This window comes from Microcaecilia unicolor, chromosome 13, assembly GCF_901765095.1.
Source record: "Microcaecilia unicolor chromosome 13, aMicUni1.1, whole genome shotgun sequence".
Taxonomy (NCBI): domain Eukaryota; kingdom Metazoa; phylum Chordata; class Amphibia; order Gymnophiona; family Siphonopidae; genus Microcaecilia; species Microcaecilia unicolor.
In genome coordinates this window covers 66,475,176-66,496,868 of record NC_044043.1, presented here as the reverse complement: position 1 = coordinate 66,496,868, position 21,693 = coordinate 66,475,176, and the positions used below count along the sequence as shown (strand labels likewise).

At 44.0% G+C, this 21,693-nt stretch overlaps 1 protein-coding gene across 1 annotated transcript in view; it reads left to right on the top strand.

The window, feature by feature from the left end:
- The window catches only part of PIK3CD (phosphatidylinositol-4,5-bisphosphate 3-kinase catalytic subunit delta), a 94,479-nt gene extending 79,644 nt beyond the window's left edge, over positions 1 to 14,835 (top strand). Inside the window, exons 20-23 of the mRNA XM_030222494.1 lie at positions 466 to 589; positions 8,371 to 8,516; positions 9,253 to 9,385; positions 13,725 to 14,835. Coding sequence (XP_030078354.1) covers positions 466 to 589; positions 8,371 to 8,516; positions 9,253 to 9,385; positions 13,725 to 13,862 — 541 coding nt within the window. The 3' untranslated portion in view covers positions 13,863 to 14,835. The remainder of the gene's footprint in view (positions 1 to 465; positions 590 to 8,370; positions 8,517 to 9,252; positions 9,386 to 13,724) is intronic.
- The last annotated feature ends 6,858 nt before the right edge of the window (positions 14,836 to 21,693 follow it).

Below are 21,693 nucleotides of genomic sequence, written 5' to 3'. Positions count from 1 at the left end.
ATGTTTTATGCAGTGGCGTAGCCACAGGTGGCCTTGGGTGGGCCAGGGCCCACCCATTTATGGCTCAGGCCCACCCAACAGCAGCACATGTTTAGTGGTAACTGGTGGGAATCCCAAGCTCCACCAGCTGAAGATTACGCTACTCTCCATGACACTGGCACCTGCGCACGCTCAGTTTTCATTGCATGCCTGCTGCCAAGGTGGAAAGAAGCATTTTCCCACCAGCTCAGATCATTTTCTTGGGGGGGGGGGGGTAGAACACTTGGTGCCCACCCAATTCTTGCCTAGGCCCACCCAAAGTCTTTTGTCTGGCTACGCCCCTTGGTTTTATGATGGCTGTATTCCACTTTGGGGCAATATGATGTAAATGAATGACATATAAAATCTGCCTAAATGAAATGTTAATACTTCTTTTACTCCCAGTTCTTGCATGTAATCTTAGTACTGTACTGTTACTTACCTCAGGGATGCTCTGGATCGAGCTATTGAGGAATTCACCCTCTCTTGTGCTGGATACTGTGTAGCAACATACGTGCTGGGGATTGGGGACCGCCACAGTGACAATATCATGATTCGTGAAACCGGGCAGGTATGTAGTTGTCAAAGACTGGAGAGGGGCATAGACAATTTTTCCCCCAGTTTTGTATAGGATTATAATATGCCTGCAGTCACCACCCGAGGTTTTCCCTATCTCTTTTCTAGTTGTTCAGTCTTCAGTGCAGAATTTGCTTTGTGGATTTTAATTGCTCTGTAATGTTTGCAGGAAGTGGTATATTAAATCTCAATAAACCTTTTTGTCTGCTTAGAGCACATTTGAGTGGGGAAGCTGACTTTACAGCTAATTGCTAACTTCTGCTTCTGTAAAATGGCAGAGACTAAGATCAATTTTAGCATTTGCTATTTGGCTGCAAAAAAATTAAAAAAAAAACTTCACCTTTCTCTCTTTTCTTCCCTTTTGAAAACTTCCAGTTTAATTCTGGCCTATAGCCATACTGTTTTGAGGTCTCAGCTGATGCTCTGGAGTCTTTGGTCACTCAGTAGGATTTGCTTTGCTTCCTGAGCAGGTACAATACAAAAGCTCATGGGGCTGGGTGGGGTGGGAGGCTGTGCGTTAATGACTGCACAGTTTGTGCACAGACATCAGTCCTGAATTCTGCACGTCAGCAATCTCAGGTCATGCTTCAAGGGTGTAAGGAACTGAGTAACTGGTGCTGAAATTCCCCCTGTGAAAAGAAAGCGCAGTTGCTTACCTGTAAAATCCGATCTGACGAAGGAGGGCAACCTTCGAAAGCTAATCAAGAAATGTATTAAGTTATGTCCAATAAAAAAAGGTATCATCTTATTTTCTTTTCCATGTTTTATTTCTATTGATTACCTGTAAAATCAGAAACACAAGTGGGGTGATCTCATTCAACCTTGCCAACATAGACCAGCATTATTAAGACTGCAGAAAGATCTAAAAATTTCTCAGCATGCACAGCAGTTCCAACTCTGCTCCTTTCCAGCCCATGTGCCTCAATCTTGTACCAGAACAGGGAAAGTGAGTGGGTATGTGTGCATGATTTATCTTGCTGTTTAAGGAGAGCCCCTGTTTGTTTTGTTTTTTTGGTAAAACTGATAAGTACAAGTACAACGTGTCAAAGTCTCAAAACACATGATCCAAAAAGGTAACAATAGCTTACTGCCTCACCTTATGTTAACAAGAGGAATAACAAGATTTTATTTAATGAAGTTTTCATCCCAACCACTCCTCTACCCCTGTCCCCTCCCATAGAGAGTTTAAGAAGGTACTAAAACAGTAAGCCCTGCTGAGTTAATAAGGAGAGCCTCTGTTAAGAGTTAAGCAAGTTAAATGGCTCCATTGACAAATAAGATGAATTACCCACACAAGTGATGACTTTCAGAGCTGCAGGTAGAAGCCAGGCAGACACTGACAGGAGGGGGAATTGAATTAAGTAAATTCTGCAGAACAGCCTGGCCAGAATCACTGTCCGTTTACTGAGATGTAAAGATGTGGACACTGGACTACATTCCTGCTTTATTTATTTATTGGGATTTATTAACTACCTTTTATGAAGAGATTCACCCAAGGCAGGGTACAGATTAACATAAAACTTACAATCTTGTTAACAGCACAACGATAATAAAATGACCAAATATAAATACAAATACAATAAATGAGGTAAACTTGAAAACAGCAAATTGAAACCTAATAATAGGACTACCATGGCACAGTATCAAAAATAAGTAACCATATAATGCCTACTTGAAATAGAATCAGTAGTTAGTGATCATAATTGTATAACAGTGGCGTACCAAGGTGGAGGCGGTCCGCCCCGGGTGCACGCTGCTGGGGGGGGTGCCGCGCGCCTGTCGGCTCTTCGTTTTCATGCTCCCTTTGCCACGGAACAGGTTACTTCCTGTTCCGGGGCAGAGGGAGCATGAAAACGAAGAGCCAGCAGGCACGCGGCACCCCCCCCCCCCCAGTGGCGTGCACCTGGGGGGGGTTCTTTCGCCGGAGGGGCGCTGCACCCGGGGGCGGGGCGCATCGGTGATCCGCCCCGGGTGTCAGCCCCCCTAGGAACGCCACTGTTGTATAATATTATAAAGCCATATGAATGATCACTGTATATACATATATAAATGAATACTTCAACAATAGTATACTTCAGACCATCAGAGGTGGAGGTCACACGATGTACTACCAGCGAATGAAAATTCTACCTCTGATGGTCTGAAGTATACTATTGTTGAAGTATTCATCTATATATGTATATACAGTGATCATTCACATGGCTTGATAACAGTATCAAAAATATACACATTTAACAGCACTGGGCAATGACTCCAAATGGGTTAGTTTTGCACACTAATGGATCTCATGCCTAAGCCAGGGTTTGTGAAGAATGATCTTAGTCTTTTCAGATTTTTACTGCTTGTGCTATTGTAAGAATGCATTACTCTGTAATTGATGGAATGATGGTGCCTTTTATAGTCCCCAAACATTTGTGCCTTGCTAGCTTGTAGCAATGAAAGAATTGTGGCTCGGAGTTTATCTTGAATTTCTCTTTTACAAGGAATTCATTGAGGTAACTCAGGTCCAAAATTGGTCTCTCTTGACTTCTTTGGAAATAAGACATATCTGGAGTAGAGGCCTTATAGGGTGCTGATGCCTACCTTCAGTTCCTTATAGGAGGCTATTGCTATCTTGTGTTCCTCAGTATTTCTCTGGGTCCAGCAGATAGTGCAACAAGAGTAGGCCACAGGCCCAGGTTCCACTCTGGAGGCACTGCTGGCAATGGTCCTTTGGGATTGATCCCTCCCCCCCCCCCTCCCTTCCTTGGGAAGTAACAGACCAGAGAGCTAGGGTTAAACTGTTCTGATAGTCCTCAGCATTTGCAGTCTGTTGCTGAAAGGACTCCTGGTTTCACTCAACAAGTGAGTTTGCAAAGCTCATTTTCTTCTGCATATATTGCTCCAGGTAGAGGTCCATTGTTGGTGGGAGATGATGTTGGTACTGAGTATTATTGTTTGGAAGGTCTTTTACCCCACCAACTCCAGTTTTGGGTTCCTTCCTGGGGGAGGGGAAGAAGCGTTGGAGTACATTTTGGACTTCTTATAGACCCAACCATCATCAAGTGGTGAGGCATCTGCTGAGTGGTAAACCTGCATGTATTGGATTTAATATTTTAAATCTGGTTTCCTGGACACTGGCAGACAAGAGAGGGTGTTGAAGTTTCAGACCAGTGCAGATGAGTGAGTTTGTCACCCTGGCAGCAGATGGAGCCAGAGAAAAACAGCTCATAGCTGACTTCACATGCCTTACAGGGGGCTGATGCTACCTTCAGTTCCTCAGTATTTCTCTGGCTCCAGCAGATAGTGTAACAAGAATAAGCCACAGGCCCAGATGTCTGGAGGCACTGCAGGCAACACTCCTTTGGGATTGATCCCCTCCCCTCTTCCTTGGGAAGTAACAGACTAGAGGGCTAGGATTGGTGGATGCTTGTGGGGGTTGTGGTTGCTGTGCTTACTGTCTTCTTCCTCTACTTTTGGGAGGGGGCAAGAGGTAAGTTCTTGAGTGCCTTCAGTGAATCCTCTTCCTAGCTTGCCTTCTGGTTTGCTATAAAGCTGTGTGAAATTGAGACCTAGGCAGGGGGTCTGAAGTGATCATACTCCCCCTCTCTTTCCCTCTACTTGCTTCCAGTTGCCAGTTAGGCAGGTGTGATCTGTGGAGGTTTGGCGATAAGGTGCAAGAGGCTGCTACTCAGTAGCATTAATCTTGCTACTATTTGGGATTCTGTCAGGTACTTGTGACCTGAATTGGCCACTGCTGGAATTGGCTGCAGGGCTAGATGGACCATTGGTCTGCCCAGTATGTCTATTCTTATGTTCTTAAAAGCAAGGCTAGAGAGGTTCCCCAGATTGAGCTGTGGCCTGTGTGGTGTATGTGGAGTAAGACCTGGTCAGTACGCTTATTTTGATGGTATTACTGATCTTTTTATTACCGCTTTATGCCAAAAATACAGAAGAAAGGGCCCAGCATGCTGTAATGTCCTCTTTCCCTCTGATAGAGATATGGGGACATTCATGAAGGCTACATATCTATCCTTAGGGATGGTAGAGCCTGTACAGTTCCAGTTCTCTACTGAGTTAATATTTCAGCAGGTGGCATCACACATGTCAGAGTTCGTCACTCCTCCCCACCTCTTCCCAGCTAGGGGAACAATAGAGCCAGTTCTGTAGGCTGTGCTCTGCCCCTGGAAAAGTGAAACTTCCCAGAGTGCCTTTAAAGCCTGGTTAGGCTTGTGATGTACTAAAAATTGCTGCAGCCTGAGAGTAATTAACAAAAAAAAAAAAAAAAGAAAGAAGAAAAACATTTACTCAGTGGTCCTGCTTCGACAACGCCTTCAGGCTCTGCTTTGAGCCCTTCCTATTCCTAATCTTTGTCCCTGCATGGAAGAGACCACAGGTTAATTTTAGCAACATTTGGGGTGCTAGAGTATTCCACTTACTGTGGCAAAAGGAGAAGATAGCCAGTTCAGCAGATAGAGGGAGATTGTCCCCTCAGAAAGTGATATTGACTCAGTAGAGAGGTTATTTGGGAGTGAGAAGCTGGTGACCCTTATTTTCTATGGCTTGATCTCCAGGTAGCTCTTGGATGGGCCAAGAGAGATGTTAACCTGTAGGAGAATTCTATATTTCTGGGTGTCATAGGCCCCCTCTCCCCATATGTTTTCTGATACATTTGACAGCTGGAGGTTAGTTCTCCTTAGGCTGTGGTACTTGATTCTAGCCTTACAGTGGCCAAGGCCAAGGGTTTTGTATTCTCTTGTGGGGAAGAGGCAAATAAGGTGTTGGGTCACATAGGAGGGCTGTCTTTATTTATAACCATAATTAGGTTCTCTCCCTGTGATAACTGTGGCCCCAGTTACTTGTTGGTCAAGGGGTAACAAATGCAGACATCTATACTGTGTCTGGCAATTTCGGACTAAGACAGCACCGGAAAGTTCAACAGGTGTGGAAACCCTATTCTGATAATTATCCTGAAAAACAATTTTGGCCTTCTTAGTTCCTGGAGTATAGCAGAGCCCTAAGACAATGTGGTCTTGTGGTCTTGGACATTAGGGGCTCAAGACCTCACTCCCAGTTCCCAGATGCCCTGTTTTTGCAGGTCCTAGGCTCCTAGGTGGTGGATTTGTATGTTGTACTTTGTTCTCAGACCCATATGTGTCTCTTTTGATTCAGACTTATTTCAGAGTGACTTCCATTAGCCCAGGGTCACTAGGGAGATTAGAAGGAGCCTAGACAGATGAGTTGCAAAGGTGTCTCTGGCAGGAAATGGATTGGAAGTTCTCTCAATGGTTATTTTGCACTATAGAGCTGAATCTAATAGGCTGGGAGAGTAGCTGAAGTGGTGATGGTGGTCCTGATGGACTCCCACCAAGTCTAGGCTCCTACTCTTGCAGATGGCATACTCTCCTTCAGAGACTGCTATTTGAAACCTGGATTTAACCCTGAGGGCTCAGTCCTCCCTTTCTATCAAGCCTTGCAGGGTAGCATCTTTTCAGTCTTGGGGCAGAGGTTGATCTCTTTGAGTGATTGTTAAAGGAAAGATTATCTCTGTGCCTAGCAAGGAAGGAGAAATTTGAATTTGCCTGTTAATTTCCTTTTAAGTCCTGCCAGACCATTCAGGGGTTCTTGATCTGACAAAACTATGCTGTAATTGTTTCCTTGGTGGATGGAGTTCTCATTTCTGGGTTAGTGACCATGAACTGATGATTTTGACTGCACTAGGTTTGGCTTTGGGAGTGAATTGGAAACCCAAAACATAAGAATTGCCTTCAGTAGTCTTAGCTTTGATATAGGATACCGACAAGCTGAAGGCAGCACCAGCCCCCTATAAGGGGAGTGAAGTCAACTCTGATCTGTTTTTCTGTGGCTCCATCTGTTGGCAGGTGGACATAACCCACTCATCCTCATCTGGACTGGTCTGGCAGAGCTCAAAGAAAGGAAATGAATAGTTACATCCAAATTTCTCCTTTTGTAAGTAACATGCATAAGTGGGAACCCTCCCTATGTCCAGCCCATGTGTATACTCCTCCTTGCATGTATGAGTTATGTAAGATAGTCACATATATACAGAATAGTGTATAGGCACCCTGCTAGCACTTCTCAGCTATATGCGAACATAGGCTAGTATTCTAAACATTTACATGCTTAATGCACATGTAAATATGGGTGCCTAGGTTATAGAATTGCCCTTCATGTGACTTGTCCAAGATCACAAGAAGTGTCAGTTTGGACATTTTCAATAGGACCTTGGGGAATGAGAGGTCCTCTGGTGGGAGGTACTTCTTGGCAGAGAGGATGCTGTTGAGGTCAGGCCAACAGAGTTTTCCACCTCCAGGTTATCTTGTAGATATCCTCCACGATTGGACCACCTGTCTGTCAGAAAAGTCAAGATGTCCTTATTCATCTTCCAAGTACAGAGGCACAGGAGTGTGCCTACTTTCTGGGTACTGCCCAGGGACAACAGACAGTGGAGAGTCTGCTGTCTTCTGGGGCTGTTGCCATTGAGGTGGTGACTGCACCTATGGCATCTTTCAGGAAGAGGAAGGAGTCCTGAATCTTTCCAGAGTTGGCACTGTCGTCTGTGACTTCAGTACTGGAGTAGGCATGTTTTTAAACAATCTTGGTAGATCAAATCCTGAAACACATGCAGGCATGTTAATCTTGATGAAACACCCTGAAGGAGGACCATCCATCTTGTAGTTTATAATTGAGGCAGAAGGCTGTGTGGATGTCTGGATTGAGGCCTCCAGTACTGAAGGAGGAGGAGTGGCCTAGTGGTTAGGGTGGTGGACTCTGGTCCTGGGGAACTGAGTTCAATTCCCAATTCAGGTACCTGTATATAATATGTAAGCCGCATTGAGCCTGCCATGAGTGGGAAAGCATGGGGTACAAATGTAACAAAAATAAAGTCTGATATAGCAGGTTCTGCACTGAATGGTGCATCATATTTTTTGTCCTTTATGCCAATGGTGTCTGTGCAGTTGGCTGTGGCAATTGGATCTGTTCCTACTTCCCATGCTCAGGGCTCATCCTCAAAGCAAAGTCCTTTTACCCTGGTGACACAGACTAAGAATGAGGGTTCTTTCTGGGTGTGCACAAAAGAGTATCTGCCCCATTAGTGGTCAAAGCACCTTTGGGTCTCTGGATAGCTGGGGTCCGACATAGGCCTCCTTTTTGGGGGGAGGGGGCCCTTCTGTGAGACATGCTTTGTACACTCCAAATTTGCTCCTGGATGAAGAACTTCCTCAATGGGGGCTGAATATCTTATGCTTCTGATGTTGTCCCAGCTTTTACAGCTGTTTCATCACTCCAAGTAACATTTGTCCACAGTGCAGACAATTTACCATGTCCTGAGCAGGGCTAAGGCATTTGTAGTACTTGCTGTAGCCACCATTTTCTGCTCACAGGGACAGTGCTTGAATCTCAGAGGCATGAAGATATTGCTGACTCTCAGTCTTGATCTTTAACTTTTCTATCTTCTTCTTTCTTGTTTTGCACATCTGAGTGGTAGCAGAGAAAAGACTGGTGCATGGCTTGGGAACTCCTGTGCCTGTTTGGACAGAGTTAGATGTTTCTGAGTTCTGAGAGAACCAATCCATGTTGGCACTGTGAGATGACATCCTACTTAGGTGGCTGATTTGTCTTGCTTGTTGGAGAAATTTCAGTTTCAGAAAACTTCAAATATCTCTTTAAGATGGTGTCTTTTAATGAAAGTTGTAGAGTATGGAGTAAAAGCAGTATACAAAACAAGTGAAAAATTAGTGACCACGGTTCAAGATTTTTTTTTTCTTTTTCCAGCTCTTTCACATTGATTTTGGACATTTCTTGGGCAATTTTAAGACCAAGTTTGGTATCAACAGAGAACGAGTACCTTTTATTTTGACTTATGACTTTGTACATGTCATCCAGCAAGGAAAAACCAACAACAGCGAGAAGTTTGAAAGGTGAGTGTCAGTGGCGTAGCCAGAAGACAATTTTTGGGTGGGCCAGCGGGTTGGATGGGTGGGCACTACAACCCCCCCCCCCCCACACACACACACACGGTCCAGCACATTTACAGTTATCGGCACTGCCTCCACTCACCTTCTCCCACCGTGGCGCTGCCTCCTCTCCTGCACTTCATGGTCTCCGTCTCCCACCCCCGCGGCAGCGCTCTATCGGTGCTGCCTGCCTGACAGCTGACAGATGCGGCGCAATGACATCCTGCTCCGGGACCTTCCTTCTGCCGCGTGCAATCCGCCCTGCGTAAACAGGAAGTTGAATCAACGCGAGGGAAGGCCCCGGAGCAGGAGGACGTCGCGCTGCGTCTGTCAGCTGTCAGGCAGGCAGCGCTGATAGCAAATTGAAAGCGCTGCCGCGAGGGTGGGAGACAGAGACTGTGAAGTGCAGGAGAGGAGGCAGCGCTATGGCGTGGGTGGGAGAAGGTGAGGATGGGCCTGAGACAAAACTGGGTGGGCCTGGGCCCATCCAGGCCCACCCGTAGCTACGCCCCTGGTGAGTGTTGGTACTGCTATATCATGTCCTGCTTTCTGATTGTAACAGGGAAAACTGCAGTTGCATTACCTAGGAGTCTATGAAACTCTACCCCATATCAGTGTATGTGCAGATCAGAGGTCCCAGAGAGCTCACAGCATTAGACCAGCACTAAACCATTATGGGCTGCTTTGTTTTTCATGACAGGTTCCGAAAATACTGTGAGAAGGCGTACACTGTCCTTCGACTGAATGGAACCCTCTTCCTTCATCTGTTTGTACTGATGAAAGCTGCTGGGTTACCAGAGCTCAGCTGCTCCAAGGACATCCAATACCTCAAGGTAAAGCTGTGTAGTCATTAACAGTTAGGGAGGGGAGAAAGAGGCAGGAAGCATGAATCTGTTCTGGAAATAAATTGGGATAGAGTAAGTGATATAATCAGTGAAGAACAGCATTCACTGGTGCTCTTAAAATAGGCTGATAAATTAGTACCAGGTAAATGACATTTAGGTGCTGCCTTTTAGGCCTCATTGTTTAGGCACCAGGACCTTTTTAGGCCTCATTGTTTAGGCACCAGGACATTTACATACTGTGATCATAGGTGCAAGGATATTTAAGCCTGATTCTCTCTTCTAGTTTTTCTCCTAGCTTGAGTTCTGTTCTTTCCGACACCACAGCTGTGCTTCCTCCCGGTTTCAGCCCAACAGTGCTGATGCCTCTCTTAGGAGCTTGCAGGGCTGTTGTCAGGGTGTAGCATGTATTCGTTTGGATGACAGGTCCTTCAGCATCCATTAAATTGTACAGCAATCGCTGCCTCAGGGGACTGAAGGTGATTGACATTGAGATATGGTAGAAGCTTGTCTCTCCTTGTGTATTAAGAGGAACCCACTAGGGGGATTGAACGCTTCTATAACGAGAGGATAGGCAAAGGGCTTCTCTTGTTAATAATGGCCTATATGTAGATCCTGCCAGTTTGAAGGACAGCTTTATAGGACTGTATTCATACTTTGGCACTAGTTGTACAATTTGCTAAGCTCTAGGTCCAGGGCATAAATCCAGTCAGAAACAGAGAAAAAACAGCTTCAACTTTGATTATTTTATGGATAGATAGATCCTATATGTGGGTAATTCTCATCATAGCATGGGTTGTGGCTGGTTGGTAGGTGTCAGGGGCAGGAAGCTGGAGAAGGATACACTCTCATGATATGTCTAAGAAGGCTGATTGGTGTTGCATTTGAAGTCTTCTTATTAGGGTATTGAAACCTCTAGTTAGAACAGAGATATCCTAGCCCAAAGCTTCCCAAATTGTGAGTTGGGACCCTAAATAGGGAAACAACCCAGGTGTGCTCCCTAGAGATATATCATTATTCTGCACTTCCAGGGAGGGTCACTTTTTTTTTTTTTTTGCTGAAATCATGACATCACAGCTGCAAAGGGATTGGGAAGCACTGTCCTAGGGAAGGATTTTGCCATAGTTTCCTGAATGTTCCTGGCTTATGTGATCATATAATCTTTTATAGCCAAATTAACAGAAGGAATAGTGACCAACCAAATCACAGACTACTTAAATAAATTCTCCATACTGCACAACTCTCAATCAGGATTCCGGTCTAACCACAGCACCGAAACAGTATTAGTTACTCTCATGGCTAAATTTAAACAATTGATCACAACTGGTTACAACCTACTTCTCCTACAATTCGATATGTCCAGTGCTTTCGATATGGTTGATCATGGAATATTACTACATATCCTTGAATACTTTGGAATTGGAGGTAGCGTCCTCAAGTGGTTCAAAGGCTTCCTAACCACACGATCCTGCCAAGTGATATCTAACTCTGCCACCTCAGACACATGGATACCGGAATGTGGAGTTCCACAAGGTTCTCCCCTCTTGCCGACTCTTCAATCTAATGATGACACCCTTGGCCAAATTATTATCCAGTCAAAACCTCAATCCATACATTTATGCAGATGACGTAACGATATACATCCTGTTCAAACAAGATCTAACGGAAATCACCAATGACATCAACCAAGGTTTTCATATCATGCATTCATGGGCGGATGCATTTCAGCTGAAACTTAACGCAGAAAAAACACAATGCCTTATACTCACCTCACAACATAACACGAACAAATTCACCACCATAAACACACCAAAACTATCCCTTCCCGTATCTGACACACTGAAAATTCTTGGAGTTACCATTGATCGGAATCTTACACTTGAAAATCATGTGAAAAATACAACTAAAACGATGTTCTACTCAATGTGGAAACTAAAAAGGATAAGACCTTTCTTCCCAACGACCATCTTTCGCAACCTGACACAATCACTAGTGCTTAGTAACCTAGACTACTGCAATGCACTTTACGCCGGCTGTAAAGAGCAAATCATCAAGAGACTGCAAACCACCCAGAACACCGCAGCTAGACTCATATACGGAAAAACAAAATATGAAAGTGCTAAGCCCCTGAGGGAGAAACTGCACTGGCTCCCACTCAAAGAATGCATCACGTTCAAGAGTTGTAATGTAATGCTGTTGGTGTTCTGGTACCTTAATAAAAATTATTAAAAAAAAAAAAAAAAAAGATATGTACTCTAGTTCATAAAATCATTCACAGAAATGCCCCAATCTACATGTCAGATCTGGTAGATCTGCTGCCCAGGAACACCAAAAGGTCATCTCGAACATTCCTTAATCTGCACTTCCCCAGTTGTAAAGGCCTAAAATACAAACTAACGCACGCGTCTAACTTCTCCTACCTGAGTACACAGCTATGGAACGCATTGCCGCACAGCTTAAAAATTACTTATGAACTAACTAACTTTCACAAATCCCTGAAGACCTACCTATTCAACAAGGCATAACAACAAGAGCAGTAACTAAATATGTAGGTTGTAATGTATTACATTTAATCAACAATGTTCTCGCTCATATCTATTTGCTTGAAATTCGATCAGGCTATTTTCTATGACATCTCCACCTTACTTACTATCAGTAACATCTTCTAATTATATTTACCTGCCTAAAATTCGATCATATTACTTTCTATGTAAAAATAACTTATCTCTTTAATCTACTAATAACGACACACTGTAAGCCACATTGAGCCTGCAAAGAGGTGGGAAAATGTGGGATATAAATGCAATAAATATATAAATAAAACAAAAAGGACGTCTTCTTTGGAGTGGGGGGTCTTATGAGTGAAGGACGTCCAAAAAGGACGTCTTTTTTGGAGTGGGTTTTTTTTATTATTGTAAGTGAAGGACGTCCAAAAAGAACATCTTTTTTTAGAGGGGTGTTTTTTTTTTTTTTTTTGAGTGAAGGATATCCCTGATGACATTTTTTTTTCTTCTGATTCTTTCCTTTGCCCCAATGAGAGGTGTAGACCTCCCATTAGGTTTTCCATGGTAAGGGGATCTGAAAACGGTAGTGCATCTCATTATAATAGCCTTGCAATGGTAGTGCAGCTCATTATAATAGCCTTTGGATCATTTGCATTCCGTTTTCGTTAGCTGCTACCGTGATAGGACAATGCCCTTTTGTGCATGTCCTGGTTTACTACTTGCACGTTAAACTGGCAAGCACCAGTTTAAAACCCATGTTAATCGCTCGTTAAGTTTAGTGCATCTAGCCCAGAGTAAGAGAATTGGGCTTAAATGTCCTGATGCCTAAAGATCATAGTGCCTAAATGTCCTACCCATAAACAGCAGCGTCCAAACAGTGGGGCCTAAAAGGTGAAAAGCGAAACATAGTCTATGTCGGACAAAGACAGAAACAAAGAATTAATTCAGTTTCTCCGCTATGGCCTTGACCTCGCTGAGTGCCCCTTTTGCTCCTTCGTGATCTGACAGTCCCATGGATTCCTTTGCAGGCTTTCTGCTTCTGATGTACCTGAAAAAATTGTTACTGTAAGTTTTATCCGCTGTGGCATGTTTCTCTTCATATTCTGTTTTAGCCTTCTTTATTAATGCTTTGCATCTGACTTACCAGTGCTTACATTGCTTCTTATTTTCTTTGTTTGGGTCCTTTTTCCATTCTTTGAAGGACAATCTTTTGGCTGTAATGGCATCTTTTACTTCACCTTTTAACTATGCTGGCTGAAATTTTCTCTTCTTTCCACCTTTGCAAATACATGGAATGCATCTGGACTGGGCTTCTAAGATGGTATTTTTGAATAACGTCCATGCCTGATTTAGTGTCCTAACCTTTTCAGCCAATTCTTTTTAACCATTTTCCTCATTTCATTATAGTCGCCCTTTCATAAATTAAATGCAACTACAGTAGATTTCTTTTGTGGGTTCATCCCAGATAGTAGCTCAAACTTGATCATGTTATGATCACTGTTTCCCAGGGGCCCCAATACCAACACCACCACCTCTCACACTATGCCCTGCACACCCCCAAGGACCAGATCCAAAATGGCTCTCCCTCTCATCGGTTCCTGTATTGTGTAATCTGTCAAATAATAATGATACATCAGATTAAATGCTGAAGAAAGATTGAGAGAGATGAGACAAATACTTTGAGCTGAGTCCAGATGCGTATATAAACCTCAGTCCTAGCAGTGATGTACAATATTGGATATATTTGTTTTTGCTGTGTATGCATGTAGGGAAGATGTGGTTTTGATGAATTACTAAAAATATAACCAACTTTTTTTCTCTTTTAGGATTCTTTAGCATTAGGGAAGACAGAGGAGGAGGCCCTGAAACACTTCAGAATCAAGTTTAATGAAGCCCTTCGTGAGAGCTGGAAAACTAAAGTCAATTGGCTGGCACATAATGTATCCAAAGATAATCGGCAGTAGGAGCTGCTGTACCCCATGATGGCTGGCAGCCCTCAATTCAGACAGAAAGCCAAAATGATGAAGCACTTAGCAGATGTACCGCTGATGCTTTTTAAACATTTTCTGCTCAGCAAAACAGGAATTCTGTTATTGAGAGGCGTTTGATTCCAGTCCTCCATAAGGAAGCCTCATAAAGAGCACCATTAATGGAATTCTGGATGGCTGCTGCAGTTACAGCAGGTCCATCCTCTACACACCAAGAAGTTAGGGATAACTATTTGTGTACTAGTATGAAAACATTTACATTAAACTGAATACTCTGGGGCTGAAGCTGGATGACATTAGGCAGGGACACTATTTTCTTGATAAAGGATCCCTCTTCTTCATGTAAGAGTTGCTATTCAGAGATGTGGGCGCAGCTGGAGGCTAGAAAGAAACATTGAAGTGTAGCATGATGGCCAGTTACAAGAAGAAATTAGGTCTTACCTGCTAATTTGCTTTCCTTTAGTCCCCCTTAACTGTCCCAGAGAAGACTGAGGGGTTGCCCACACCTAGCAGTAGGTGGAGACTGAGAACTCCTGATTCTTGAGTGAGCTAATAAGTATCCTATACAGTTTCTGCAAGAATTACTATTATGTTTCCCAAGCAAGGTGGTGGGGGGGAAGAAAAGCCTGCATCTGTGCTCCCTTCTGTTTCTACTACAACCAAAGCAAACTACAATATGGCTTTTTTTCCCCCTTCCCCTTACATATCAAATTCAGAATAAACAACAAGAGCAGCCAACTCCTCGAAGAAACAAACACCAAAGCAAACATACAAATAGACCTTGTGAAAAAAACAACAAAAAACAGAGCATAACATTGGGCAGGATCTGAGGTGGGCTGGAGGGACTAAAGGAACACAAATTACCAGGTAAGACCTGATTTATGACCATCTCTGGGAAAAGGTAACTACAGTCCCCACAAACAAAAAAAAAAGAGACTTTAGTGAATTCTGTTAGAGCAAACAAATTTTAATACAACAGTCCAAACTCATGCTTTTATGTGAAAAAATAGTTACAGAAGTTCAAATGTAACTTTTTCCAGACTGGACCCATATAAAAAAAAAATCAGCCACACACATTATGTCATGCTTGAAGATCTGACCATCTTTACTACAAAAGAATCACTGGCTTCCTGTTGAACTGATAATTTTTAAACTCATTGCACTTACCTTTAAAGCATTTTAGATGGGTCTGTCTTCCTATCTAGCAACTCTTATCATCCCCAAGTTGCCAGTCCATTTGCTTTGCTCCATTAGTGAATACTGTTTAATTCTCCCTTGATCCAGAAGTGCTCAGCTTGAGTCCATAAGACACTGTGCTTTTTTCTTTGCATCATCATTTTGAAACTCCCGCCCACTCTCACGCTGAATTGTCATTTGAAATTTCAAGCAGGCTTTTTTTTTCCCCAAATCAGGGCTGTTACCACTAGTGTTTATACCACAGGTTGTTCCTTTTCCTCTTATTCTTTCCCTGTATTTTTCTATTCTCCTTTTGCTATTTTTCTTAGTTTTGTGTGTTACTGAATGATAGTTGATTATTTATCAATTATGTTGTAGTTCTTTTTCTGTTAAAATTACTGTTTTAGACTGTAAACCACCTGGATCTACTAGTTAGTGAAGGCGGTATAGCAAATCTTAAACTATAAACTATCCAGCCAGGACAGACCCTCCAAAGGATGCTCCAGCTCCTGATCCACCAACAGTGGGCCACGGTCCCCTTCCTTGAAGAGACTCAGAATCCATAAAATCTTCAGGAGCATCAGAAGGAATCTTCTCCTCCTCCCAAGAAACCCTCTGTCTCTTGGAAGCAGTAGTTTCCCAGGGAGTACTTGGTGCTATTTCCTGCTGTAGCTCTACAAGGCTAAAATAAAGCCGGGGGGGGGGGGAACTGCACCCCAACAGAACTCTCCTTGACCTGCGGGAGCTCAAGCCGCAGAAGGCTGGAGGGCTGCAGATGATGTAGGTTCCAAAATGATGGTGGTTCCCACTTTAATCAGGACCATTGGCATCAGAACTGGCTCTTTGATCACACTGACCAACTCCTCAGGATCCAGTGGCTGTGAAGAGTTCTGCTCCAAAGGGACAGTAAAGCTGGCTGCCTTTGAACCCCCACAAAATTTACAGCTGCTGGTAATACTGAGGCCCTGCTACTCACATGCAGAGCACCTCCAAAGCTGAATGCTGTTCATGGCTCCCTGTAAGTGCAAAAAACTGACACCCCAGAAAAAAAACAAGGCTCCCCACTGATGCCTGAAAGTGTAGATCTGCAAGGAGCCAGCCGGAGAGGGCAACTAGGCTAGTCAAGTCCGTCTTGTCTTTGGTTTCACTTTTTGTTTTTTTGGCCCAGTGGCTGTTCCCCACAACACCAGAGGCTGCCCTCCCATGAGGGAGCCAAGGCAGAGAGCAGAAACTCAACTTCCTACTGGAGAAAGAGCGGTGGATGGGGGGACTTGGCAACTCGACTATAGAACTACTGGGGCACCAGAGAACCCACTCGGACCTCAGCCACAGCAAAAAAATGGTAAAAGTAGCATATAAACCTTGATCTTTTAAAAATAAACTAACTAGAAGAGCAATATCTGAAGTCTACCAGAAAGAAGGATCCAACACCCCCCTCCCCCAATTGAGAGTGAAAGGTTCACCATGACCACCATTTGCTGGCAACTGAGAAATACTGATTTTGACAATGTACAGGATATTTATTGGCTCACACAAGAATCAGGTCAGTCTCCACTTGCTGGTAGGTGTGTAAACAATCCATCAGTCTTCTCTGGGCTGATCTGGAGGGACATTAAGGAAAATGCAGTTAGTTACAAATACTGGACATTTTCTGTGACCATGGCACTAATGAAAGTTGATAGCCTAACTTGTTGTATGATCTTGTACATAATATTTGTTATAGATATGGTTTTATATTATGCAAAGAAAAAAACTTGTTCCATAGTGATGTTTTATGTCTTGGCACGTTAGGGTAGTCTGAACAGTACAGTACTTATTGCCCAGACCAGGAATACCTGAGGTGGCTTGCAGTAGTACAAGATATTACTTGGTGTCTGCTACCCATCCTCCTGGACTGTCATTGGCACAGCTGTGGATTTTAGTGATATTCACTAAATCCTACCCATTGGGATAACTGTTTCTAGTGTCTAGCAGCAGTGTACATACTATTACTTATTTGCCAAATCCACGATCAATTGGTGCCTGTTTATGAACATATGGCTCTTTTACTGACTGCACTAATATACAAGGTGACTGCTTCCTGTAAAACCTGCTCCTGCCAACATGTCCTACATAGTTTTAGCCTGCTTTCTGAAGGGAAGAAAAAGCTTATGAAGTGTCCATGTCTGTGTACAGCAATGTTCTTAGCCACATAAAATGTCTAGGATACATCAGGGGCTCAAGATGATCTTGGCAAGGTGGGGGGGCTCTTTTTTTTTTTTTTTTTTTAGAGAGGCATATATGCAAGTTTTTCAGAAAACAGTCTGCCTTAAGTTTTGTGTATGACTTCTTGTTTCCCCTGTGTGTTTAATAAGTATAATGAACAGAAGCAGTTTGTTAAGCAGAGAAGTTTTAATTATGATAAACAGTACTGCACTGTGTAGTAAAGGGAACAGGAGCTGTACAGCCTTGGTTTTGTAGCTGCACTTCTGAATTAAGAGAACAAGGACACTTTCTGGTTTACAGTAGGAACTCAGGATTATTTATACTGTTTAAAATGCCTTTGATAGTTTATAATTTTGGAAATGTTTACAGAATGTTGTATACAACAAATTAGGTGACAACCTTGTCTGCAGCGAGAGAAGAAATTAGGTCTTACCTGATAATTTTCTTTCCATTAGTTCTTCACACTATTCCAGGACAGGTGGGTAGTTATGTCCATCAAGCAATAGGTGGAGATAGAAAATCCAGAACTGAGCACTACTACCTAGCCATGTGCTAGCCGCCCAGTTCCTCAGTATTGTACATAAGCCAGCAGAAAACCAACCTAAATGCATGAAAAGCAACCAACCAACAAACAAGGCAAAAAAACCCAAAAACCAATGACAGAATCCAGAACAGTGAGCAGGGGCTGTCAGAAACAAAATAGGCCAAAAACACCGGGAGGGCTCCTGGAATAGTGTGAAGAACTAATGGAAAGAAAATGATCAGGTAAGACCTAATTTCTCCTTCCATTACGTTCTATCCCACTATTCCAGGACAAGTGGGATGTTCAAAAGCAATCCCTGCGAGGGAGGGCCATCGGTCCTGCTGCTCTTAAGACTGCCGCCCCAAAGGACACATCTGCCCGTGCAGCAACATCCACCCTATAATGCTTGCTGAAAGAATGCAACGACAACCACGTCGGCGTCCTGCAAATGTCTACCGACAAAGACGTCTCTGCCCATGTTGTCGCCACACGCCTAGTTGAGTGGGCCTTTAAACCCTAAGGCGAAGCCTTCCCTGCCAGGAGGGTAGGCGGCCAACACCACCTCCTTCAACCAGCGGGCAATGGACGCTTTGGAGACCATTAGGCCCAACTTCTGTTTACCGAACAAAACAATTTATCCGAGCGACAAAACTCATCAGTCGTCTCCAGATATCGGATAAGAACTCTTCGAACATCCAGAAGCCGCAAGGACGCATACCGGCTCCCCACGTCCTGCCGACGAAAGGGCAGCTCTACCGACTGATTAAGATGAAATTCCGAGACCACCATGGGCAGAAAAGATGGCACTGTTCGTAGAGACACCCCCCCTCCAAAAAACGGAGAAAGGGGTCCCTGCAAGAGAGCACCTGGAGCTCAGAAACGCGATGAGCCGAAGCGATAGCCACCAAAAATACCGCCTTCAGAGTAATCCTTCAGGGAAGCCTGACGAAGAGGCTCAAAGAGAGGACGCTGAAGTGCTCCAAGCACCAGATTGAGATCCCCAGTCAAGGCAGGGAGCCCGGAAGGGCAGTTGAAGACGACCCGCTCCTTTCAGAAAATGGACCACATCCAGTGAGCCACCAGCGAAGAATTGCGCAAGCACCCTCGGAAGCAGGCCAAGACCACCACCTGGACCTTCAAGGACCCCAGTGCTAAGCCCTTGTGCACCCCCTGCTGCAGAAAATCAAGGATGCTGCCCACCAAAGCGCTAAAGGGATCCAAACCCCTTTCTGCGCACCAATCTTCAAATATATGCCAGACGCAGGCATAGGCCGAAGAAGTAGACCACTTGCGAGCCTGAAGCAGGATAGTAATAAAGACTCTGAAATCAACACACCCAATTCATCTTTTTGAAAAAGTCGGAGCACCCGAGGGACATCCCTGTCTCCCGAGGGGTGCTCCCCCTCCTCTAAAGGCTCCAAGACCAAAGGGCCCCCCGATAAAGCGGACTCTGCGTCTGACCCCGGAGAAATGGGTGAACAACCCTGCAAAGGGTCGTCCAACAGGATAGGACGAAGTCTCTTGGAAGGAGGAGGGGCTGAGTCCGACTCCACACCCCTTGGGACCCCCAGAGTAGGCAGAGAAGCGCCCTCCTGCTTCAATAAAAATGCCTGGTGCATTAACAAGACAAATTCAGGGGAAAAAGGTAAGCCCCCTGCGGCGACTGCCCCTTTGCCACCGGCAGAGCATTTTCCCTGACCGCAGAGGACAAAATGGCCGAAGTTCCCGCCTCCGCCAGAGAGGAGTCGCCAACAGATCCCCCTGGGGACCCAGAGCGCTGATCCAGGCCCGTTATCCCCAGAGAAAGGCCACCAGGATCTCCTCCTCCACTCGGGGACACCGGTCTGCACACCATGCAGTGGCCTGAGGAGCGTCTACCCCCTAATGAGCAGCGCTTCACCACCTCAGCAGGGACCGACATGCCGCCGTGCCAAAAAACACCAATTCAGAGGCCCGACTCACAAGAGCGCACTGCAAGCCCGCTAACTTGCTTCCTTCTTCTTATTTATTTTTTTCACTTTTACTTTTGGTGCTAGTGTTTAATAGAAAAAAGGCTAACTGCGGGAACCGCACAACCGTTATCACAGCTCGCTAACAGATCCCCAAGTCGCCACCTGGATCCTGAAACAGGGTGTGCACCCCCCCCCCCCACCCCGAACTCTCCAACCTCTGCACCTCCCCAGCCAGAACCCATACCGCCGGACTGGAGCCATTCTGATACGGCCAGAAGAATCGTGGCTCTTTTTATTTGTTGTTGGTTGCTGCACAGACACTGTCACAAGAAAGGCTCAGGAGGGAAATAAAGGGAAGAAAGCCTCCAGGCGGGAGCAAGACAGGGACCCAGCACCACCAGGAATGTCTAAATTTCCTCAGGTGTGACTTAACTGGGAACCAGTCACCAACCGGACCAGGAGAAACCAACTGGAACACAGAGAGAAACGAAGTATGTTCATCCACCTGCTGGATAGAAGATACACTGAGGAACTGGGTGGTTAGCACATGGCTAGGTAGTACTACTCAGTTCTGGATTTTCTATCTCCACCTGCTGGTCGATGGACATAACTACCCACTTGTCCTGGAATAGTGGGATAGAATGTAATGGAAATTTATATTTTTTTTCCTGGGATTGTTCTTTTAATTGTGAAACAGAAATCAAGGTGGTGAGATTATTCGTGAAGCATTTTCTTACAGAATGAAAAAGCTTACATTTTTAGCTGTTTAAGATAAAATTACTGCTGTTGCCCATGTTAATAATCATTTAATCCACCACCACCTTAAAACGTGACAATAGTCCATCCCTGTATAGTGAAAGGGTGTTGGGATGGGATTTGATGCACTGCCTTTATGTGGTTACAATCACAACGGTTTTACATATTATATAAAGGTACTTATTTGTACCTGGGCAATGGAAGGTGAAGTGACTTGCCCAAGGTCACAAAGAGCTGCAGTGGAAGTCGAACACAGATCCCCTGGTTCTCAGGCCACTGCACTAACCATTAGGCTACTGTTCTACTGTGCAGGCCTATGTACATATAGATCCCCTTCCATTCCCAAGCTTTTAGTGACTGTTTTAATTCACTGCTCAGGTTGGTTAGGGTGTAAATAGTGTGGTGCTAAGGTCCTGTAAAATGGCTGAAGAACTCATTCAGGAGCTGATTTAACAGCTGCTATTATAAATGAAGACACAGTCAATTCCTTTTTTAGTATGTTTTAAATTATTTTGTAAATTACAGTTTTTTTGCAAAAATCTTTTGTACTTTGAGTTTTTTAAAGCAGGTTTCTAACAAAAGACAGTAGGTTAATTTTACATCCACAGAAGAGTTTGTTGTTTGTATATATCTATCTAGTCAATACCATCATGTGTGTCATATGAAAGTGTCTATTACATTTAATCTGTAAAGCCCAGTTCAGTATTAGATTAAGTTTTTCAACTTGAATGCTGTCTTTCTGTAGATCAATGGTTAAATAGAACTGAAAACAGCACTGTAGATGGCCATGTAACTTCTTTCAATGAACTGCTGCACTTTACCTTAGTTTTATTGAACTTATTGTACTAGATACTTTTATAGTTTATTATTTTGGCAGTAAAATTCATTCACATGGCTGTTGGATCTTTATCTCATTGGTTGCATACATAATCTGTGAGCTATAATTCCTAACTCTGAAAGCCTACTGGGATCATAATATATACTGCATATGATGCATCCATTGTATGTACAGAGCTGTGGGTATAGTATTTTCCTTCCCGAGTCTTGAAGCAAAATCTGGTTTTCCTAACTATACCTGGTGACACGACCAGCAGCTATTAGGTATGATGAAGGTGTAAGGTATAAGACATTCCAAGGTCTTTATTTCAGAGAGTCTGGGTAAGTAGCACATTTACCTCCAGAAATAATCTCACAG